The sequence below is a fragment of the Mustela nigripes genome, chromosome 8 (genome assembly GCF_022355385.1).
Source record: "Mustela nigripes isolate SB6536 chromosome 8, MUSNIG.SB6536, whole genome shotgun sequence".
Lineage (NCBI taxonomy): Eukaryota > Metazoa > Chordata > Mammalia > Carnivora > Mustelidae > Mustela > Mustela nigripes.
Genome location: NC_081564.1, coordinates 45,334,393 through 45,359,767, shown reverse-complemented (window position 1 = coordinate 45,359,767; position 25,375 = coordinate 45,334,393). Strand labels below are relative to the sequence as shown.

The 25,375-nt window shown below is 38.5% G+C and overlaps 1 protein-coding gene across 2 annotated transcripts in view; it reads right to left on the bottom strand.

Moving 5' to 3' along the window:
• IMPACT (impact RWD domain protein) overlaps positions 1-19,031 on the bottom strand; it is a 29,424-nt gene extending 10,393 nt beyond the window's left edge. Inside the window, exons 1-7 of one of the 2 annotated variants that reach the window (XM_059409381.1) lie at positions 18,884-19,031; positions 17,673-17,801; positions 16,441-16,493; positions 14,441-14,503; positions 5,933-6,018; positions 2,912-3,034; positions 421-518 (exon numbers count right to left, since the gene is read on the bottom strand). In XM_059409381.1, the coding sequence (XP_059265364.1) occupies positions 421-518; positions 2,912-3,034; positions 5,933-6,018; positions 14,441-14,503; positions 16,441-16,493; positions 17,673-17,801; positions 18,884-18,919 (588 nt within the window). In that variant the 5' untranslated portion in view covers positions 18,920-19,031. The remainder of the gene's footprint in view (positions 1-420; positions 519-2,911; positions 3,035-5,932; positions 6,019-14,440; positions 14,504-16,440; positions 16,494-17,672; positions 17,802-18,883) is intronic. The other variant, XM_059409380.1, reaches the window with a different exon arrangement.
• Between the last annotated feature and the right edge of the window lie 6,344 nt (positions 19,032-25,375).

The following is a 25,375-nucleotide window of genomic DNA, read 5'->3' as shown; positions in this document are numbered from 1 at the left end:
GAAAAGGAAAAGGAATTCATGTTAGAAAGACTCTGATCAGCCGGTCTGTCCACTGTCCCCTTCCCTGGGCATCAATGGAACCCATGCGGTTTTGCAGAACTCCCACACAATAGGACAAATAATTCTTTTTAACAAGACATTAAGCATCATAATTTTCCACCCAATGGGTTTTTCTTGTTTGAAAATCCATGATAGGGTTAAGCCCTAATTAGAATTTGGGTACAATTTTGAAAGTGGTGACAAACAGAAACAAATGACTTTCATGATTGACAGTAACTTGGGCGTAGGAAAACGAGCAAAAAATTTTTACCTTACATGAAAACTAAAAGCAATAGCAAAAATAAGGATATTATTGCAAAACCATTACTTGAATTACTTTGGTAAAACAACATCAAAGTGAGCTGGACACAGTAACTTTACCTGTTTGGGACAAACTACTGGAGCCAAGTGCGCCTGAAAAGTACTTCTTCGGTCTGTAATAGGAATGCCATGATCAATCGGAGGTAATTCTTCTATCTCTATAAATTTAAAGAATTGTATTTTATCTTTAAAATTCTCACATTCAAATACTGAAAAATTAACAATGGTGTGGGCAGAGGGTGGGGAAGGGAGCTGGGGAAGAGACATAAATTATACAGCAAATCAACCCCTATGGCCATTAATAGTTGTCTATTATAATTAAATTATAATTTTAAAAAAATTATAATTTTAAGCAAAAGGTTTCCAAATAATAAATAAGATTAGACTACTTGACTTAAAAATGATTTTCACCTGCCAAGGTCACCCAGAGGTGGGTTAGGACTGAAATCCTGGACTGTTACAGTAGCATAAATTGTTGGAAAACCTAGGACTTTATTTTGTATAGCTGTAATGTAACATCTTTTACTAATAAAGCTGTTCCTACTTCATAGGATTGACTATATCAAGAATATACCAAACTGGTATTGCAGGGAGTATCATGATTTCGAGTTACTCTGCTCCTTAAATAAGTTGAAGAACCACTAACTTAGGGGCACCTGGTTGGCTCAGTGGGTTAAAGCCTCTGCCTTCGGCTCAGGTCATGATCCCAGGGTCCTGGGATCAAGCCCCACATCGGGCTCTCTGCATGGCGGGGAGCCTGCTTCTCCTCCTCTCTCTCTCTGCCTGCCTCTCTACCTACTTATGATCTCTGTCTGTCAAATAAATAAATAAAATCTTAAAAAAAAAAAAAAAAGAACCACTAATTCACTCTTCACTCTGTTGAGAAACTTACCAACCATCCTGGCTGCTACATCTGCCTCATTTAGGATCTAAAGTTATTCAGGAAAAAGAACTGAAATTATTTTCTATTTCTATTCACTGATCTGTTGAATATTACCTAATCAGCTTGCCTTATAATTAATGAACTACTTCAACTAACACAAGTACAAATATTTCTTCACAGCTTTAAACAGCTTGTCCAACCTCACTACACTGGTTTGTGACAGGACTCGGACAAGAAACCAAGTTTATGCAGGACTTTTGCCTTTCTTCTGAGAGCGTCCTCTTCTTGAACGAACTGTGACCACTGTACTAGAGCAGTACTGAGGAACCAGATACTGCTTATCGTGACTATTATTTTTACTTTTTATTTTAATACTGGATCCTGTTTCCCAAAAGAAATCTTATACCAAATCCACAAATACATAAATGAATAAAATGTGAGACTAAAGCAGGAGTGGGAGTCCTGGGTCTTCTCCCCCACTTTTTCTCTTCCTGTGTATCCCCTTGCTAGTGCTGAAATATCATGCAAGAACTTTAAAATCTCATAGTATTATTTAAAAGCTCCTGTGTAGGGGTGCCTGGGTGGCTCACCAACTGATCTCAGAGTTTTAGGATGGAGTGAGCTCTCTATTGGGCTCCCCGTTCCTCTGCTTGCTCTCTCTCCCTCTGTTCCACGGGAAGTCTATTTCTCCCTTTTGTCCCACCCCCCCGCTCATGCTCTCTTTTTCTCAAATAAATAAATAAAATCTTTTTAAAAATAGAAAATTAATTAATTTAATAAGTAAAACCTACTGTATAATGCATAGGAAACACCTTACCTTCAATGAGAATGAATGTTTCCTCTGATCTATCATGTTTTTGTAAAAGACTTGAGAAAACTGATGCTATTATTCAAAATTTTAAGATACTAAAATGGAAGATAACTTCTGATCACAACATAGAGCTGATTTATCACATCAATCTATTCATAAGCTGACTACTACTAGATTATGGAACAAATTTGCTTAAGCAAAAACTAAAATCTTAAAGGCATTTTACTAGCTTTAATTCAGTGGTTGCACTTTCAATTATTACATTTATATTTGTGAGCACAGACTAAAACTTAACTCTGTGACATCAGGAGACAGCTGAAAATTTCAAAATAGAAATATAAAAACAGGATGTGAATTGAAAACATTAACACAGCTTTTCTTAGTTTCAGTTTCTCCCATCATTAATTCAAAACACTAGAAAGTCACAAAAAGAAAAAGGGTGAAGGGAAGGAGAAATTTCTTTCTTTCTCACCATTCCGACAGACCCAGCAAACACCAAAATGGCTGGTGGGCAGGAAAAAAATAACTCAATTCTCTACAAATTAGAAACTATTTCTTCTTTTTTTTTTTTTTTAAGATTTCATTTATTTATTTGACAGAGAGAGATCACAATTAGGTAGATAGGCAGGCAGAGAGAGAGAGGAGAAAGCAGGCTCCCTGCCAAGCAGAGAGCCCGACGTGGGACTCAATCCCATGACCTGAGCCGAAGGCAGAGGCTTTAACCCACTGAGCCACCCAGGCGCCCGAAACTATTTCTTAACATGTGAGAGTTTACTATATTTCTACACCATTTCAAAAACAATACATAATACTGCTATCCCACTCTACTCTAAAGAAACTAGTTAGTAACATTATACCTGTTCGATTTTCACTGATATCAAAATCCAATGCTTTAGCAGGAGTTTCTGGCTGACATGCTAAAATGAGATCATCTTCACATTCTACATCTTCCTCTTCAGTTTTCTTCTTTACATCAGGGCCTATGTAGATATGAGATATTACCAGTGAACTCTGAGAGTAAGGAATTCTACTTAAAAACTTTTTGGTCTTGATCTCTAAACACCATTCTTCAATAGAAGGAATCAGGGACTTTTATGAGAAGTAGCTGACACCAAGGTTGGAGCAAGGAAAAGAAAAGATGAGCCTGGAATATCTTATGATTGCAGAGAGTAAAAAATAAAAGGAGAGATGAGCTTATAAACTTGTAAAAAGAATACAAGAGTTTACCTGAAGGAGATACTAAAGGTGAAACCTAAAATAATTTGAGCAACAACATAATGATAGTATGGAATTTTACCCCATGGAATAAAATAATATACATGCATTCATATTGATATAAATAAGTAATCAAAAAGAGACATCTCTTCCTCACAACATAATTCCAATTCAATGAATAACTAAAGAAGAAAATGTGACTCAGCATTAGGCAAACACCACAGTAATAAATATTGTTGACAAGACATACTAACAGATACTAAAATTAGTGTGTGAAAGTTTAAGGAGGAATAGGATATTATTAGCATAGTCTCAAAGTATCTCCTTTAAGGCCCTTAGAGGAAAGATGGTAACTGTGATGGATAATTTTATATGTCAACTTGGCTAGGCCACAGTACCCAGTATTTATTTGTTCAAACACTATTCTAGATGCTTCTATAAAGGTATTTCTTGGATGCAATTCACATTCAAAATCTGTTAACTTTGAGTAAAGCAGACTGCCTCATCCAGTTAAGGTCTTAACAGAAACAGAACTAATCTCCCCAGAAGAAGAGGGAATTCTGCCAGCAGACAGCCAGCCTTCAGACTTGAGCTGCAATATGAGTTCTTCCTTAGGTCTCCAGCCTGCCCAACTACCTTGCAGATTGCCCCCACAATCTCATGAGTCAATTCCTTAAAATAAACCAATCTCTCTCTCCTCTCGTCCTAACTTCTCCCTCCCCCTCTTGCATCCCTCCCTCCCTGTCTTTATGAACACACACACACACACACACCCTATAGGTTCTCTGGAGAGCCCTGATTAATACCATAACTTTACGGAAACACTTGGCAGATACCACCTTAACCAAAGAATCAAGGTAAACATCACCAATAATAAAGCATATTGATACCATGAGTTCCTTGAAAATATGCACTGTGAAGGACACAATGTCATTTTGTGGTATTCTTGCCAAAATGCCCAATCTTGCTCCAGCTAAGAGAAAACAATGGACAGACCCAAATTAAGGGACATTCTACAAAATAATCAATATTCTTCACAAGTGTCACGTCATAAGAAGTCATAAAAGTCAAGGAAATACTGAGAAACTATTTACAGACCAGAAGAGAGTAAGGAGAAAAAACAGCTAAATGCAATGTAGAATCCTGGACAGCATCCTATAACAGCAGAAAGGACATTAGCAGAAAAATCAGTGAAACTCAAATAAGCTCTTTAGTTTGGTTAATATTATAGCAATTTTTGTATCCTATTCTTGGAAATGATAACTGTGGTTATGTAAGATGTTACTAAGGGAAGCAGCGTGAGGGATAGAAAAGAGAAGAGTCCTTTGTACTATTTCTGCAATTTTTCTCTAAAATAAGTTCAGAATTTTTAAAAATTATAAATAGTTGTATTTAATCTTTTAAAATTTAGTATTTCTATAGTAGAAAGAAACTATGAAATAGTAAATATGTACTGAAGATTAACAGTAAAATCGAAATAAATTACGTGTCAAGTGGGTGTCCTGGAGCGGAAAATTCTCATGAGATACCTTGATCACTAGCTTGCAGCCTTTAGTTCTTCAGAACTAAAAAACCTTCCATTTTAGTATGAAGTCTACAAAAACAATTTTGATAAGCAAAATTCTAAACAAAATTTCTAAGAAGTCTAATTATAAATTACACAACAAAAATCAGTAACTCTAAAATTTGGAGAGTGGTTAACCTATATTGTAGATATAGATGGAAAACAGAAAAATATCCTTTTAAGATCTATAATTTTTAAAATTTCCTGAGAGTTGTGTGATCCCAAACTTCCTGGGAGTCCTAAATTTTTACTGGTATACATTCCATATTTGCAATTATCCTACACTCTAGAATGGTAGATTGGCCAAAATCAATTCTGTTTTGAAACTACTTTTCCTATTAGTGCCCTAAAATGCTACAAAATCAGAACATGAATCACGAAAGTTAAAGAAAATACTTCAAAATAAACTGTCACATGGACAGACCATCTTATGTTAATGAAAGCAGTAAAAAATAGTAAAATTTTCTGAAAAAGTATATACTACTATCAACTTTACGTGTATACTGATTTTGCTAAGAGAGTCCTAAATAATTGGTTTGTTTTTTAAAAATCTCTTTCTCAGATTGAAAACAATTCTATCAGTGGTGACAATGAAATATGAAATAGTTTCACATTGTCATATAATGATTGAATAAAAGAATAAAAGAGCAAACCAAAATCTCAATTTCAAAATATATTTTCAAAGTAAATTTTTATATTCTAAATGTCAGTTCAGTGAATTTTCCCAAGTTCTTTTTCTATAAACACTTCACTCATTTGAAGTTACTATCTAATTGATATACTCCAATAATTCATGAAGAATGTTACATGGTTCATACTACCTTAAAAGCTGAAGAAAGCATAAATTTTAGACCCAAGTTCCTTAACCATAAAATCTAAGTCTGTAAGGGTATAAGATGAAACCAAAGAGGCTAAAGCCATATAGAAAGAAAGAACCATAATTACATGAGTAAATGAACTTTACAGAGAAACTTGTATTTTATCACATATAAACCATAAAACAGAATAGATTTTCATTAAAAATTTCATTTAGAATATCTAAATGGAAGTTTAGTTACTATTAAGTTAAAAGAGCATTAACAGCATGTTTCAGTCCTACCTGGTTCTGTCATCTGAGATTTTTGTATTAGAACATCTCTTATTTTCTCCACCCACAGGTAAAGAATGCTTTCACCAATATTCTGTCTAAACAAAATTCAGGGGGAAAATTCATTATTTAAGAAAATTCCTTCTCAAATTCAAGAAAATACAGACATATTTACAATCTAAGAAATTATATGCAATTTTAAAAAGAGCTTGTAAGAACAGGTTTACTAACATTTGTTGGGTGAGTATTTAATAGAGATTATTCCTATCAATAACATTAAAAATTCCAACTGGCTCTAAAATTAACATTGCTTACTTAAAAACAAGCTGGAGAGTTGTAACCAAAGAAAGAAAAGAAAATTTCTGAACTTGAATTGGATGAAGTAGATAGACATAAATGTGACTTAGTTTCTGTCAGCAGATACCTACAGCACTGATGTCACTGCTCACTTTTTTAAACTTTTTAAACAATTTCAAACCACTTATCTGGGAAATTTATCACTTGGTATAATTATTTCCACAAAGAAGAATGAAAAGCATTGGAGGAACTGCCTCAGAGAACAAATTTAAAAGACTTAAAAGACAATTAACAATGTTATATTCACTTTTTGTTTTTGACAAAATATTCTGTTGCCCAAATTGATTCATTTGGGTTCCAAATGTCTATCTTGGATAAATTAAATCCACCTCAAATGGTCATTGAGAAAAAGAACATGTCGTGGCTCATGTCCATAGAGCCATGTTAAATTATGACAACAGCAATAAAGGTCCCAGGTGTCTACTCTTTAAGGAATGACACTAATTTAGGTAAGTGTCTGTTATGTGTGTTTACACAATCACCATACTACTTCATAACAACACCTTACCTTCTTCCTCTGAAAGTTCCCCTTGAAACCACTATCTCTCTTCATCATGCTACTCATCAGTACCCACTAAAGGAAACTTTCAAAACAAGCATACAGAAGAAAACAATATTGTTCTCAAGTAATTCTGTACCCCCAAATCCTCCTCATCTCACCCATAACTCCTCAGCACTAAACAGTCCCACATGTGCTACGGTAACCTAAGATTCTTAGAGAGAGGAAAAGTCAGATGGAAAGGTTGTAAAAAATCTGAAAATTTAGCCAAATTTCTTTTAAACAATTCCCACTTCCATCCTCTCTTCTCAATAAGAGATATAGAGTATACAGACAGAGAAAAGTAAAATGTATTGAGTACATACAAAGCACAAATTTAATTATACGTGTGAACACATTTTATGCTCATGATTATCTAATGAAACAGGTATTATTTCCGCATTGCACAAATGAGAAAACAGAGATCAATTGGAGTGGAGAGATCAATTAACTTATTTAAGACAATCTTAGAAGCAGTTAAGAAGCCCAGAGCCAGATGTGAATGCAGACTTACTCCAATGCTCAGCTTGCCCACTGCATCTTACTCTCCTATCCAGCAGCTGTGACCTTCGGCAAGCCAGCCACTTGAACTCTGAGTCTGTTTCCTCATCTATAAAATAGAGACTTAGAGTATCTCATGTTACTTTACAGAGGCAGTTTCTTTTCAAGGAAATCTTAATTCACTCAACATAATTTCAAGGGCGGGTATAGTAGTCAATGAGAAACCTTGGTCCCTCACCTCGGTGTTTGTGATTGTTATCCTTACAAATTTATGTTTTCATATGTAGTTCTCTCCATTTCCTAACCTCATTCTATTGAATTATGCCCACCACCATCACCAAAAATAGTATAGTAATACTAGTACCTATTGTTTATCTAGTTCGAGTATCTACTATACAGAAGTGGAACACACTTTGTTATCTCACTTAATCCTCAACCCGTCCTTTAAGGCAGGAAAATCACCCCTCTGTGAATATACATTCAAATTCAGATTTATTGTTGGAGGGGTTGTGAAAACATCTTGGAAGAATTTGTGAAGTAACTTTTCCAAATAATAAAGAAGAAATTAAACCTCAACTGCAAATCTCCTCTCCACTGGTCCATGCCTTCCCGCAGAAGACTGTATAATAGCACTTCTGCCCAACGTCAGTTACTGAATGTTTCGTTCTTCCCTAGCCTTTGACAAGACTTACTGAAATCCAGTGGAAGGAAATTGCAGTGGGTATGAAAGTTTCCTGAGGAAAATGAAAATTACTTTTTCCCTTGGAATCCCAAAATCTATCACTAATGGCGTTTTTTTGTTTTGTTTTATTTTACTTGCAGTTACTATTATTGCCATATTTGTGTTTTCTCTTATGAGGAGAAGCTGTGTTTTCTCTTCGTTCTGAGATTTTAACTATTCACTAGGATTTGGTGGTTTTACAAAAGCTGAAAGTCCTCCTTCCTGTGCCTATCTGCCCCTCACCCCATCCCCAACTGGTCCTGGAAGAAGTTTGCTGAAACCTAAGGACACTAGCACAAAATTTTTAAAAAACTCATTACAGAGTGTGATGTTAAGCTTTTATTTATGAAATTAAATTATAGTAAAATAGCTAAATAGAAAGTGTCTGGAACAAAATTTGTGTCAAATTAAATGAAAGATCAACTTGGATTAAAAACTGATTTTCATAGAGATATTTTGTGAGTAACTATACTTAAAAGACTATCACCCAATCCAGAATAATCAAAACAAAGTCAAGTTACTCATGACTCTGCCTTTACTTATGGCTCTAATTGTTTTATCTTTAATTTTCTAATATTTATACTTGTTGATTGAAGGATAGAGCTACTCACTAAAATACATACTAAATTGTGTGACCTTAGACAAATCATTCAATCTGTCTGAGTTCTCATCATCCCATTTTCAAATGACAAAACTGGAAGAGAGGATTCTTTTAATAACAACAAAAACAGGAGTTGCTGTTGTATGGTGCTAATGTACATTACACGGATTATATCATTTAAACCTCACAACATTATTCTATCATCCTCATTTTATAGATGAGAAAACAGATTCAAAGAGGTCATATTATTTCAGAAACTGATTCTGGAAACCTGACCAAGCCAGCCTTGGCTGGCAAAACTTAGCTTGGCAAAACTAAGCTTGGCCAAACTTAGATTGGTAGACCTTCCTGACTTTAGGCCCTGACTTCCCCTTTCTTAGTACATTTTCTTTAGAAAACTTGTCATCATAAATTCTTTTGTTGCACCTTTGGAATATATGGATGTCTTTTTAGAAGATTCTTGTCAGTTTTACAACCCAAGAATGTATTTCTCAAGGACCTGGGAACCATCCTTTTGAATTATAATCATCAAGGAAGACAGCATCCCTTCTCCCAGTCTCTGTGGGACTGGAGAAGACTAACTTCTGATGAGCAACAATTAGCAAACACAGATGGCCTCACAGAGAAACACATTGCAAACTCAAGAAATAACTTACTGTGCTTATACAGCTCATTGATAAACCCTCCCTCAGTATCCTCATACTAGCCCTTACAAATTCTTCTGTTGGGAATACAAACTGGTGCAGCCACTGTGCAAAAACAATATGGAGGTTCCTCAAAAAATTTCAAATAAAACTACCCTATAATCCATGAAACACACTACTGGGCATTTACCCAAAGAATATGAGAACACTACTTTGAAAGGATATATGCATCCCTATGTTTATTGCAGCATCATTTACAAGAGCCAAACTATGGAAGTGACAGAATTGTCCATCAGTAGATGAATGGATAAAGGAAATGTGGCTTAAATATACAATGGAATATTCAGCTATAAAAAAAAGAATGAAATCTTGCCATTTGCAACAACATGAATGGATCTAGGTAGTATAATGCTAAGCAAAAGAAGCCAGTTGGAGAAACATAAATACTGTATGATTTCACTCATACATTGAATTTAAGAAACAAAATAAATAAACAAGGTGAAAAAAAAGAGAAATCAAAAAAGAGTTTCAACTGTAGAGAACAAACAGATGGTTATTAGAGAGGAGGAGGGTGGAGGGATGAATGAAATAGGTGAGGGGGTTAAGAGTACACTTCATGAACACTGAGTAATATATGGAACTTTGAATCATTATATTGTACGTCTGAAACTAATATAACATTTTATGTTAACCACACTGGAATTAAAATTTTAAAAATTCCCCTGGCAAGGGAAAGAAAAGTAAAAATAAACTACTGGAACTACATCAAAACAAAAAGCTTCTGGAGAGCAGAAGAAACAGTCAACAAAACTAAAAGGCAACCTATGGTATGGGAAAAAATATTTGCAAATGACACATCTGATAAAGGGTTAGTACCCAAAATATATAAAGAACTTATAAAACTCGGGGTGCCTGGGTGGCTCAGTTGCTTAAGTAAGCATCTGTCTTCAGCTCAGATCATGATATCAGGGTCCTGGGATCGAGCCTTGCATTTCCGTCTCCACTCCCCCTGCTGTGCTGTCTCTCTCTGTCTAATAAATAAATAAAATCTTTTTAAAAAAATGAAAAGAAACATAAAACTCAACACTCCCAAATAAATAATCTAACTTAAAAATGGGCAGAAGACATGAACAGACATTTCTCCAAAGACATCCAGATGGCCAACAAACACATGAAAAATGCTCAACATCGCTCAGCATCAGGGAAATGCGAATCAAAACTACAATAAGATTATTACCTCACAAGTCAGAATAGCTAAAATCAACAATACAAGAAACAAGTGTTGGTGAGGGTGTGGAGAAAAAGGAAGCCTCCTGCAATGCTGGTGGGAATGCAAACTGATGTAGGCACTGTGGAAAACAGTACAGAGGTTCCTTAAGTAGTTAAAAATAGAACTAACCTATGATCTAGTAATCACACTACTGGGTATTTACCCAAAAAATACAAAACACTAATTCAGAGGAATATATGCACTCCTATGTTTATAGGAGCATTATTTACAACAGCCAAACTATGGAAGCAGCCCACATGACCACTGATAGAAAATGGATAAAGAAAACGTGACAGACAGACAAGTATTCCCCACTTACCCAAAGTCTGTATTACGCCCTTGCACTTTTACAAAAGACCTATGTTAGAAGCTGCTTTCACTAACCAAAAGAAACCTGAAGAGGATTTTCACTTTTATGAGAACAGCCATTACTACACCAAGTGCAGGTCTTTCATAGCAGTGAAGTGCTGTAACTTGAACATTCAGAAAGTGAGGGATACTCTTTCCTTTATGCCATTTTGGCATTTGAAAAGGTTCGAAGGAATACTCCACTTTTAGATAGTGGAGAAAACCTGTACTACAAAAAAAAAAAGTTAACCCATTTCCCTTTCTCTTAAACAACAGCAATTATTATGATGTTCTAGGTATTTTAAAATCTGTCATTTACCTTTTCCTTTATTAACATAATTATTTTCATATATTCAAAATATCCATACAAAATACATCATTAAAATAAGGTATGGTAAGCCAATTAATCTACATGTAATCAATTGACCAAATCCTAGCTTATAGTCTTTGGTTTTTCCTTACCAAACCATTTTTCTCCATCCACCTTCTTGCTGCCTTCATAAAAAGACCTCCACCATCTCCCTTCTGAATTACTGACTGCTCTTCCTGCGGTGGCCCTTCCTACAAAACTCCTCACAGCCCATCTCTCACATGGCCATACAAATCTGATTACATCATGCCCCTGTGTAAAACCCCTAGAGCCTACAAGATAATGCCCAAACTTCTTTCCCAGCTTGTAGATTCTTTCTTCTTGTCCCTACCTAATTTATACAGCTGGCATCTTAAACTATTTGCTAAACTCTGAAGATGCCAGGTTGCTTCACACCCACATGATTTTGCCCATGCAGTTCCTTCTACCAGAAAACCTCTCCTCATTCAATTACCTGGCAAATACCATGTGAAGGTCTCCTTCACAATGGAACCCTCCTTTCCAACCTCATCCACATGCCCAGAGATAGTTCGTTACTAAAACCTCTAAAAAATGCTACTACATCACTTGGTTCAAACCTCTCAATAATTGTGTCATTATAGTGTATTGATTCACAATTGTCTTTATTTTTAAATCTCAAACTCCTGACACCGTGTCAGCATATAGGAGATACTCAACAAATCCTTACTGGAAAAACTGTTAGTTTCCTAACTTCTTCCTTTTCCTAAATGGAAACAAGCCATAGTTCATCTGCTTGACTAGGCAAAAATCAAATGTGGCATATAAAATGATGCTAATATGAAAGTCTCGATAGTGTTAAAATATTTAAAATATAATGAAACTATAAACGTTAAGAACTATATTCATACATTAACCTCATTTAATTTTCAAAGACCAATAATAATTTTCAATTTGCTGCCCCCTACTGGATTTATGGAGAAAATATTAAAGCTGTCACCCGAAACTTTTTAAAAAGAGTGTTTATTTAGGGCACCTGGGTGGCTCAGTCTGTTAAGTGAGGTCAAGATCTCAGGGTCCAGGGATCGAGTCCTGAATCAGGCTCCCTGCTCATCAGGGAGTCTAATTCTGCCTCTGCCCTTTACACTGCTCATGTTCTCTCTCTCAAAGAAAATCTTTAAAAATAAATACATAAACACATAAATAAATATAAGAAGAGTGTTTATCTGTGTGTGAAAATAATGCCATTGGACAGGGGTTATTCAAGTACTTTTAATAAGCAAGACAGTATAAACCATATTCTTCTGTAGAACAAAGTGTAATTTCTGATCTTTCCTAACTCTCAAATAGTTCAACTGAACCTGTTAGGTAAAATAGTAAGCTCGCTATGTCCTATGGGAAGGTATCTCTTGGTAAAAGGGGGCTTTTCAGATTAAAAAAAAAAAAAAGGCAGATCAGAAACCATTTCTGAGTATATGACGTTGTGCATAAGTAGAAGAAAAATCTAACTGATAAATATGATTAACATGATAGAAACCCAAATAAGGGCAGATTTTCAAGAAAGAGGAACTTCAACACCAGCAAAAGTTTCAGAGGTCAAGTAAGATAAGAACTGAAAAATGACCATAAGATGTATAATTACGACATCACTGGTGAACAAAGTTACAGTATATTTACCCTATTCTACTTTAAGGGGGGAGATAAATTGGTAAATAAGCAAAAATAAAGGATTAGAGGAAGAAGTGTGTTGGGGGTATAAAAGCTGGAGTGACTGACCATTAAGTTAGAGAAAGTTATCAGAAAACATTTAATTGAAGAAATAAATAATATTTATATATGTAGGAATCTCCAAATGGGGTCATCCTTTATTGATACGTCCAGCTCTTGGTTACCTTTAGAGTCAAGTATGGAACTGGGGACTCAAGGAAGACCACATTCTTCCAGGAGGGAATAAACAGAATAAATTCCATAAAGACCATATTTTAATTAACTATTTTGGGAGCAAAAGAAACCTGGCTAAGATCCCAGGGATATAAAGGGGGTACTCTCACTGTAACAATGGGGTGGGTACTTTGAACATATAAGATAATCTTTACCAGTTCCTGGTAAACTGTTATTTCAGAACATTATTTATTTTACTAAATTAATTTATCTCACTATAATTAATTCAAATCACAGTCATCTTAACTACTGCATTAACCCCCTAACCAATTCCCCACATATCTAATCAGTTCATCACACAGAAAGGGAATGTTTTCAAAATGAAAATTTTATCACAGTGTCAGGCCACTTAAAAACCTCTGCTTTCTGTGGGTCTTAGGACAAAGACAACCATCCTTAACATGGCCTACAAGACTGCGCATGACTGCCCCTGTTCACCTCCATTTCCTCACCGTGCTCCCTTCTCTCCCCTCTTCTTCCTACTTTATACCGTCAGGCTTTGTGTCTTTAAATGAGCGAAGCTCCTTGATATAGAGCTTTTGCACATGGTGTCACTTTCACCAGAGTTATCTTCACCTCACTAACCCAGCTCTGAAGTCAAACGAGACATCCCTGACTTCCTAGATTAGGTCAGGTGTGTGAAACTCAATTTCAAATTCAATTCAACTCAGTTAAAACTCAATTCAAACTCAGTTTCAAACTCAATTAGTACTGCATACTTACACCCTTTCTTTCATAGAACTAATCAGGGCTGCAATTTTACATTCATTTTACAATGTTATGAGTAATCTCTCTCCCACCAACAAGTTTTAAATGCCATGAAACAGGGACCATTTCTGTTTTTGCTAACTATGTGTACTTAGGACCCAGTACAGTGCCTGCCATGTAGTATTTGTTGATTGAAAGAGTGAAAAATACAGGGTATCAATAGACTCTCATTCTTACGCAAGGTTCTCCTATGACCAGTTTCATTCAACATAGCCTGTGAAAATATCAAAACATGAGCAGAATCTCTGCATTAACTTTCACAATCTGGTGTTTTTATAGCTATTAGTTATGAATTATTACTATATTTTTGTATCTAAGTAGAAGTCATATCAAATGCCTACATAAAATTATATAAGCAAACTTTCAAGGACTCTCAAACGCATCTTTTTTGGTAACGGAAAAGTGGTTTAACAAAAAGTTTACAGAGGACTTAACATATTATAGTTCCAACAAAAGCCCACAATAAAATCACAAATAGGATGTTTTAATTGCCTGTTACTTACATATATATTTCCTCAAGGCTATTCGATAAATCTGCACGTTCTTGCCCTTTAAGCCAAGGAGCACTAAGATTAAATAAAACACAATGAAGAAGACTATTCAAGGATTATGTTTATATCTCAAACAGAAATTACTGATTAAATTATAAATTATTTAACTTTTAAAAATTATCTATTGTCACTAAAAATAGATAGTTATATTGTACAAATCTATACAGTTCCAGCATGCTTTCATTGGCATGAACTCATTTTGTCCTTCCAGGAAACATGATGAAGAGAACCCCAATATTATTCAATTAAAATATGGTTTAAAAAACAGGTGTGAGTTCATTGGATATTATAAGCTTGTCCAGATTTACAGAAGTTGGAGAACAAGTTCCAGAAACCAAATTTCCAGATTCACGATATTTGCTACACTGTCAGGAGTTCCCAATTTTTTCTTAATAGTGTCTCAAGGGGTGCCTGAGTGGCTGAACCAGTTAACCGTCTGCCTTCGGCTCATGTCATGATCCCAGGGTCCTGGGACTGAGTCCTACATTGGGCTCCCTGCTCAGTAGGAAGTCTGCTTCTCCCTCTGCTTGCCACTCTCCCTGCTTGTGTTCTCTCCCTCTCTCATTCTGACAAATAATTAATTTAATAATCTTAAAAAAATAGCATCTCAAAAACTTCAACAAATACAGTGGCTGCCACATGACTGTAAAAATATATGTATTTTTTAAAAGCAATAAAATTTGCTATTAATAATGGTTCTGTAATTTTTTTTTTTTTAAGATTTTATGTATTTAGAGGCGCCTGGGTGGCTCAGTGGGTTAAGCTGCTGCCTTCGGCTCAGGTCATGATCTCAGGGTCCTGGGATCGAGTCCCATATCTGGCTCTCTGCTCAGCAGGGAGCCTGCTTCCTTCTCTCTCTCTCTGCCTCCCTCTCTGCCTACTTGTGATCTCTGTCTGTCAAATAAATAAATAAAATCTTTAAAAAAAAAAAAAGATTTTATGTATTTATCTGACAGAGAGAGACAAGCAGAGAGGGAACACAAGCAGGGGGAGTGGAAAAGGGAGAAGCAGGCTTCCCATGTAGCAGGGAGCCCGATGTGGGGCTCGATCCCAGGACCCTGGGATCATGACCTGAGCCGAAGGCAGATGCTTAATGACTGAGCGACCCAGGGGCCCTTATTGCTGTTTTAAAACACAAGAAATTATCCCACTGGTAGGTAAAGATTTCAATAATTGAGATTTAATGGAATTCTGTTCACATACGTTTATACATCTTAATAAAACAAGTGGCCAAAGCCGATCAAAGATTACTTGCAATCAGTAAGTCATGACTCATTAAGATTAAGCCTGGGCTGCTAAGAAGATGGTTCTTCCAAAACAAGGGGCAGGGAGAAGCACCAAGGGTAATTCCCACAAGGCAAGCAGTCTTAGGCAGAGGCATGTCCAGGAACTGTGGCTAGATCAGCAGAACCGGATTAGGAGAGACTCTAGATTACCAGGCTGTCTGAAGATTTCTCTACCTATCTCTAAAGTCAATTCAGTAGCTGTATTATTCCTATGAACCCTGTGATTCTTTCTTATCTTAACTCTGTGATACTAAGTACACGCTGCAATGTGTTTTTATATAGTTTAATTTTTTATTTAAATGCTCTATACCTACCAAGTCCTGAAGGTGTTCTTAATTTCTATACGTATTTTGATAAGAAAGGTATTTTATATAAACACAATGTACAGCATAGAGAAATAATCTTTAAAAAGACAATCTTCTGGGGCGTCTGAGTGGCTCAGTGGGTTAAAGCCTCTGCCTTCGGCTCAGGTCATGATCCCAGAGTCCTGGGATCGAGCCCTGCATCAGGTCTCTGCTCAGCAAGGAGCCTGCCTCCCCCTCTCTCTCTGCCTGCCTCTCTGCCTATTTGTGATCTCTGTCTGTCAAATAAATTTTAAAAATACTAATAATAAAAAATAAAAAGACAATCTTTTAATAGAAATATAAATGTAGAAATATAGCTTACTTCAATTGATAAACAGGTGGAGCTGTTCCTGGGTACTCATTTGGCAGCATCACCTGTAAAGCAGTTTAAAAACAAATCTGTTTATACTTCATCAAGGCTCAAAAATAACACTTTTTAAGCTAGTCACTGGACCAATTTGTTACTTGTCAAACTAAAAAAAAACAACCATTGTTTTGTTCAATCTCAGGAAAGAATGCCCTCCTCATATTTATACCTAGACATTAAATATATTGTTAATGATGTCAACTTTTTAAGAAAGAGCACACTATTTACAGAGAAAGCATAATAGCAATGAAAGTTAGGAAATAAGGATGGGGAGGAAAAAGATGAAAGGAAAAGGAAACAGAAATTGGGACCTTATACCCTAACCCCAAATGAGTAGAATGGCATTAGAGCATGTTCCTGGTATTCTTCTGAAAAAATACTCCCCCAAATCCTATTAAATACTGTTAAACACATTAAATAGCTAACACTTTATAGAGACCTATATATATTTGTTCCCAAATCAGTATTATTATAAAAACAGTGACAGAAACTTTTATGTTGAAAGTATATGCAATCATCACAGAATAAACATTAATACAGAAAGCCACACTCATTTTGTCACTTATTTATCTTAACCACAACTGATTCTCAGTTAATAAAGAAATAAATACCTACTTTACGAAGCCTTTTAAATTACTAACCTATTCTTCTTAAGTGTTAGCCATCTCTCCAGGTTTAGATCCTCTCCTATTAAAAGGACAGGACAATGAAAGGAAATGAAACTCAAGCCTGTCACCGGTACATTAAGAATACTTAATTAGGGGCGCCTGGGTGGCTCAGATAGTTGAGCCACTGCCTTCAGCTTGGGTCGTGGTCCTGGAGTCCTGGAATCGAGTCCCATATGGGACTTCCCCTGCTCTGCAGGGAGCCTGCTTCTCCCTCTCCCTCTGCCTGCCACTCCCCTGACTTGTGCTCTCTCTCTGTCAGGTGAATAAATAAAATCTTTAAAAAAAAAGAATACTTAATTAAAATAACTGGGATAGGAAAGATTGAGACTATCAACTGAAGCGTGTCTTGGGAGTGATCAGAGACTAAATTACCCTTACGTTTAGACAATCAACCGTTAACAAAAGAAAACAACAAAAAAAGACAATTTAGAAACTGCAATAGACATTTAGAGGAATACAGTATTAGTCAACTGTGCAAAGTCAATGGAAAATGGCTATAGAGAAGGGGAAAAAAAATACCTGCAAGCAAAGTGTCCACTTGGGGTCATCTATATCGTCGCTAATTCTAATACAAAATATTTTGGCACAGTCATCAATGACACACCATTCCTCGCCATAGATAGCTGCCATTGCTTCAATTTCCTCATTCTGAAAGAAGTTGATGGGAAGAGAAGTCAATGAATGTACATGCCCTAAAAGCCCGAGTTTTCCTTCCTCCCTTACAAAGTATTCACACCTAACGTTACCAGCCTGGATGAAGGATCCCTGAAAAAAAACACTGCCAAACAGTCTTAGGAGCAGGTCACCATGTTCTACTCTTTCGGTGGTGGCCAGATATTACTGCAAGGACTGTTACCAGCCCTGCTACTCCATCACTGTGTTTTGGGCCACCATTGAGCCAATTACATATGGACTGCCATATTCTATAGCAGGACTTACAAGTGGAAAAACATATTCTCTGCTTCACCTCTTCTAGCAGGGAATCCCCACTCCCACTCCCCAGTAGCGTTGCTACATACTAGCCCTAGGTTCCCACTCTGTTATCTTCTTCACTGTTTTTTGGTTTTGGACTGGGGCACAGGACTGGGTAGTTGTTTCGTTGTTTTTTTTTTCCGTAATCAAACCCTAAATACATTCCAGAAGTCATTCTTTTGGTTTGGGGTCAAAAAATAAAATAAAATAATAGCATCTAAAGGTGAAAATGGAAAACAAAGTATGCAACGCTGTGTCATCTCATTTTGTCCTCACAGCGCAGTAGGAAAAGCTTTAAGAGTCCCACGTGAGCCACGCGCTGGGAAAAGCTGAATATCAAGACGAGAAGATCTAGGGGGCCCTTAAGGAATTCCAGGGTCTGAGTTATCATTGCCCATTTTGCAAAAGCAGAAACCGGGGATAAGTCGCTTGTCCAAGGTGACCCGGCGGCGACAGGGCAGAGAGCAAAACCCGGATTTCTGTTTCCGGCCCGGTGCTGCTCAGTCGCGTGCTGATGGTTGACGATGACACCGTCCGAGGGAGGCCGAGCCTGCCGAAGCCTCAGGAGAGGCCGGCCGGAGGGCAACCGGCGAACAAGCGCAGATAAAATGAAACGCGGTGCAGGAAACCGAGCGCCTGGCGGCCCGGACGGTGCCGGCGGGAACCGGGAGGCGGCCCCGGACAGAGGGCCCCTCAGTGGAGGCGGCCCCGGGCGGCAGGGCGAGGCCGAGCCCAGCCTGGCCCCACTGGGCCCTCACCTGCCTCTGGTCGCTCCCTGCGTCCCCCTCAGCCATGTGGCCCCGGGAGCGGCCAAGCGGCCACCGCCTGCCCAGGTCCGGAGCGTGGGGGCGGGGCGCTGCGGCGGCGAGCGGAGCCCAGGCTGCGGCGCGGTGCGACCCGGAACCGCAATCCGGGCCGCGTCGCGCAGCCTGCGTCTGCTTCCGGGTTGCAGGCCAGGTGATGAGGGGCCCCCTAGGCACTCGGGGCTCCTCCGCCCTGGTCTTGCGCAGGTACTCAGCCCGCACCACGGCGGCGCCCGGGGAAGGCGTCCCGCGAGAGAACCGGCAGACTTCAGGGCTGCGTGTGCTGGAAACTCGGGGACTGGGGGCTTCGGCTCGCCCACTGTGGCCGCGGTATCCCGGAGTCCCCGGGAGACGTTGGGGAGCCGGCTTTACCGCCACGTCCCAGGGAGGAGCTCGACCGCAGCCTGCAGCCCAGACTCCAAGGCAGGGGTTTTGTTTTGTTTTGTTTTGTTTTGTTTTGTTTTTTGGGTTTTTAAAAACGTGTTTTAAGGGATTTTGTCAAGTCTGGGCAAGGATGGGTTTGATTTACCAAAAACAAAGCAGGAGAGAACAGGCGGGAAAGCCTGCGGGAAAACTTACTCACTGTTGTGATAGTTTGGGGGTTTGTTTCCGGGTTGGGGGGGGGGGTCTTTCTCTTTTTTCTTTTATTTTTTTTTTCTTTCCTTTTCTTTTTTTAGGGTTCTTGGACATTTTGCCCGAAAGCAACTTTTGTACAAACGAAACGGTGACACGTGTCATTGTTTCATTATCCAGAAAATTTGAATGCGTTTGCAGCAGTTACTCTTCACTCGGCCCCCAACCACAGTCCAATACACTGGTGGTGAATCACATGGATGCCTTAATCAAGCCGCTTAATCTCCTCCTGCCTCACTTTCTTCACACACACAAGCAGGAACTCAAAGTATTACATCTTGCCTCTTTTTTGTCTTCCTTAACCATGGGCATGTTTTAATTCCCCTATAAAACTTACAGTGCCCTGTTGAAATATCTGTGAGAAATTCTGCCCAAATTACTTTGAGGGGATCTTAGTAAGCCTTGTGGATTTATTAATTCAACAGACATGTTAGGTTTGCTGATGCATTTGGAGATGCATTTTCAGACATCGTGCATTGCCTTGGAGGAGCTAAGATGTGGAACAGCTAAAGTAAATTAAGATTATAATGAACTAGAATTGTGTCCTGTTACGTTGGCATAAAGAAAGACTGTCCGTCCAAATTATACTGGGCTCCTTGTTCCAGAAAATGCTTGAACTGAGTTATAGAAGAATAGGTAACAGTTAACTAATTGAAGAAGGGGAGGGTAGTTGTTCCAGATGGTGAGAAAAATATTGGCAGAAAAGTTGTGGCCCATTTAAGGAAGCCCCTGCAGTTCATTGCCTCTGACATGAGAGCAGTTAACCACCTCTTGTCACTTGGCTTGCACAACACCTTTCTGATTATCTCCATAAATCTGGGCATAGGCATTTTGGTTCCAAGAGAGGGTTCTCTGTGATGTTAATCACATTTCCTACAGTTACTTGGTTTGGACAGTGTTTTTCTTTATCTTGAGCTAAAACAGTTTCAAGCCCCTCCTTCCAACCAAGTTGGGCCCCAAAGTCCATGATGGAGCCAGTCTATCGTTGTATTTCTCTACTAGGCGAGGAATTTGCCTGTAAGTGCTAAGGGGTTTGGCCACCATGCATCTCCAGGTTGCCTGAAACTCTGTAGTTAGCTCCTAATACAATGTTCAATGTCCATCTATTGTTAAACAGCTTCCTTCCTTTGCTCTAAACTCTTCCTTTATTGACCTCTTCATATTTCTTACATTTTCTATTGCGTAAAATAGTGGCTTTCACAGTTTTTTAAAAAAGCCACAGAATCCTTTCTTCAATGAAAGTTTACGTAGAACAAGTTAGGTTGTTATGGCTAAAATAGTGGTGATGAGCCTAAAGTCCCAATTACCCACCAACCCTTCTTCCCTTCCTGTAGCACCTCAAAGACCTTAAGCCCAAATTTGAAATCTACACAAATATAACCAAAAACAAGTGCACAATACAGCTTCACCTTCTCAACAAAGCACACTATATCCAGTTCATTACACATAGTACCTCTTTTCTACCAAATATCACAGAAACCCAATTTATTTTACCTTCTACAGATTACACCCATGATTTTCTACAACAGTTGATCCTTATACAACACAGTTTGAACTTCAGGGATCTACTTACACATGGGCGTTTTTTGATACAGTATAGTGATGCAAATTTTTTTCTCATGATTTTCTTAGTATTTTCTCTAGCTTTATTTGTAAGGATATGATACATAATGCATATACAAAATATATTGATTGACTGTTGATCTTATCAGTAGGGCTTCCCAGTCAATAGTAGGCTACTAGTAGTTAGGTTTTGGGGGAGTTAAAAGTTAAACATAGATTTTTGACTGTGCAGGGCCTGTGTCCCTAACCCCCACGTTTAAGGATCAACTGTAATTCCATTTCTTCTTAGCTTGAGCCTTTAATTTTTCTTTTGAGCTCAGATTCTGATCAGAAATGATTCTTTCTGCCAAAAGGAACAAAACAAAAACCTCCCTATTTCTCTGAATGTTTAAGCATGTGTCCAATACAGAGAACCCTAAACTTTGGAAGAGAAGGAAACAAGTAGTTACTGAAGTTAAGTGTAGCAGACAACCCACACTATGTACAACACATTGGAAAAAAGCAGAACTTTATTTTGCTTCATGTGAACTTTGAACAGTTGCCTAAGCAGAGGCTGAAAATGGTCTGCAAACAGTAACACAGGCTTGGATACAAGAGGGGTCTCTAAGCCAGATTCTTCTGATTTCCACATCAGTTTACCCAAGTTGTTGGTTACTGGAAGTCTCCCTCCAGCTCAGTATGTTCAAAACTGGACTCTATCTTTCTCCCTAAACCTCTTCCCCCTCCTGTTTTCCCCAGTTCAGGAATTGGCAACCCCTGCACCCCTGCATTAAAAATTGCCCATTGCATGAGATCTGGCCGACTTGTACTGTCCCTCTCTTTTTCTTCCTTCACACCCAAACATCGAATTCAGATGAACCTGAATCCTATATCCTTTAATGTTCTTTGTATCCTCCTTCCTTGCCTTCCTGACTCCATCTAGACCCTCTTCAAGTTCTCCTCTCATCTGCCAGAGTACTCATTGACAATGTTAGAGTCTGATCGTGTCTTTTTCTTCCTCAAAATCCTTTACTTGCTCCCTAAAGCTTTCATGATAAGGCTTCAGCAACTTAAAACACAAGTTATGTTCCTGGTGACCTCCCTGTATTCCACTTTTCAACTCAGATGAAGCTAATTTAAGTTTTCTTTGATGAAAGAATTCTATGGCTTAAAAAAAAATGTGAGAACTGCTGTTTTATACAATAAACACTGTGTATAGAATTGGAATTAAAGAGGTCAGTGACTGGAATGAAGGAAGAGAACAGATGTGTTTAGCAGTAAATGGACAGGTATATGGTATTAGGGTGAAAACTGCAGAAGGCTTCAGGTGACCTAGAGGAGATGCATATGACCAGATCCCACAGGACTCTCAGAAGAGCTAGGGTGACGGGCTGCACCACAGCTTCTATGTAGGATTGACTTTATAGTGAAGCAGTTTGGTAGGAGAAATTTGCTTGAAATTTTTTGCTTAAGATTAAGAAACAAGGGCGCCTGGGTGGCTCAGCGGGTTAAGCCGCTGCCTTCGGCTCAGGTCGTGATCTCAGGGTCCTGGGATCGAGTCCCGCATCCGGTTCTCTGCTCAGCAGGGAGCCTGCTTCCCTTCCTCTCTCTCTGCCTGCCTCTCCGTCTACTTGTGATTTCTTTCTGTCAAATAAATAAAATAAAATCTTAAAAAAAATAAAAAATTAAAAAAAAAAAGATTAAGAAACAAATTGTCTGAATCACATAATTGGAGGGGAGAAGAGATGTCATTGAGGTCACAAAGGGTCAAAGCCCTCCCTTGGTACCAAAAATGAATGCATATATAAATGTTAGATATCATGCAAATGATATAGAGATGATTCTTAGCAGGTTTTGCAAGCAGGGTGACAAGATGATATTGACAGCTGTGATACTAGAGGCAAGAAGAATGAGTTATGTAAATGAGAAAAACAAATTTAAAAAAAAAAAACCCTAACCTGGGAGTGTATACATCTGACAACATCAGAGATGGCTGCCACAGTGGGTGAGGAATTCAGCCTGTGAAGGCTTCTCCATAAACATACTTAGATGGTTTGTATAGGGCTCTTACAAACATTCTCTAGGAACTTGCTAGTCAAAGTAAGGTCTTTAGAGCAACAGCATCAAATTTCCTGAGAACTTGTTAGAAGTATAGAAACTTGGGTCCCACCCAGACCTATTGACTCGGCATTTTAGTAAGCTTCCTGGGTAATTTGTATGTACATTACATTTTGAGAATCTTATGTGGCAGCCAGGAGAAAGTGCCTCTTAGATCCTGGAAAGCAGGGAGAGTAATTGACTGAGGGCTCCAGGTACTGTGCTCTGTGATCTATTACTCCATGGGCACTGAGGCTCTGCTTCCCGTGGGCTGCTTTCAGCAAACCACAAAGCAGAGTCGCTCAAACTGGCCCATTCTCAGGAGACAAGAGTGGAATCTCCTGTGGAATCTGGGCTCCAGGGTTCCCTCCCAACACCTTGCTGAACTTTCCTAGAATTATTGCCAAATGACTTTCCTCTGTCCTTGCTTCCATGTCGCCATTCACTTAGGGTCAGATGTGTATCCATTTGATGACTCTCTGAGCCTCTTCAGGCTCCCTTTCTATTTTCTCCCACAGGTATTTCTCCCAATAAATTTCCTACACATTCAACCTCATTTTGGGGTCTGCCTTGCCAGGACCCAGACCAGCACAAGGTGCTTTAGGATACACTATAACACAGGTGAATTCTGCCCATGTAGAACTGACCTATAGTAATACCTGTTTCTGAGCATTTTTTCTTAGGAAAATACGTCCTTGAAACATTTAAGAAACAAAACACAAACCACCACGGCAGAGTGTTAATAATGAATCTCTCCTTTATTCTCTGTGCTTATCTTATGCTTCCAACTATTGAAAGCTAGTGTGGTGGACTACAGGCCAATAAATGCTGAGGTTGTTGGTTCTCTATGTGCCATTGATTTGTGTTCTGCCAACAGTTTGACCAAATATGGCCAAGAAAAGCAGCAAAGGTCCAAAGGAAGATAAAAAAAAAAAAAAAAAGGCTGGATATTAAAATGTAAGTCTTACATTTTTTTTGTCAGTCAAGTTTTGTCAGTCAAGGAAGCAGAGTCAAGATTGGCAAGCAATTGGGAAAAGGAAGAAATCCTTAAATATAATGTCACCATAAGTAACACTGCAGCCTTGCAAGATTAGCTGGCAGTGGTACAGTCACCAGGAAACGGTGGTGCCAGGCATTTCTTGACTTCAGGAGATTTGAAGGGAATGCAAGTATTATGCATAATGTGCAATGCTGGAGTCCATCCACGGCGGAACCGTGCTGGAAGGATCCTGTCGGCACCAATCCAGGAAGCACTCCCATTTCTGAAATAGGAAGCCCCATCTTCTGACAAGGTGTGCAACCACTTCAATGACCCTAGGGCAGTAGCGGCATGTATGTGTATGCCTCAGAAATTAATCCCTCAGTATCAAGTGGTCAAGGGGAGAAGGTGTTGTGTGGTCAATCCAAGTTTATCATCACTGTGCCAAACACACTTCATCTGATAATTTTATGTTAGATTTTTCAGAGCCCGTTATATTTTTCTTTTTCTTTTTTTTTTTTTTTAAGATTTTTATGTATGTATTTGACAGAGAGAGACAGGGAGAGAGGGAACACAAGCAGGGGGAATGGGAGAGGGAGAAGCAGCCTTCCCACTGAACAGGGAGCCCGACACGGGGCTCAATTCCAGGACCCTGGGATCTTGACCTGAGCTGAAGGCAGCTGCTTAACCAACTGAGTCACTGAGGCACCCCTAGCCCTTTATATTCTAATGTGTAATATAAATCTTTGGGAGAGGACAGTAGTAGTCAGCTTTCCACAAAGAATTGATCTACGGAATTTCTCCTTACCTCTCCCTCCCAACTCCCTAAAATGTTGGAGCAGTAGCATTACTACACCACTCTTTGCTAAGCACTACTCCCATTTGCATATTCCATCCTGGTGATAGCAGTTCAAAGCCACCATTATACCTACTTCTGTTCTGGTATTAGGAAGGACCTCAGTTCCTACTTGTCAAATACATTAACTCTGACTTTTTGAATATTTCCTTTTCAAGAAGCCTCTTCTAATTCTTCTTTTTTTTTTTAAGATTTTATTTATTTGACAGAGAGAGAGAGAGATCACAAGTAAGCAGAGAGGCAGGCGGAGAGAGAGGGGGAAGCAGGCTCCCTGCTGAGCAGAGAGCCTGATGCGGGGCTTGATCCCAGGACCCTGAGATCATGACCTGAGCCAAAGGCA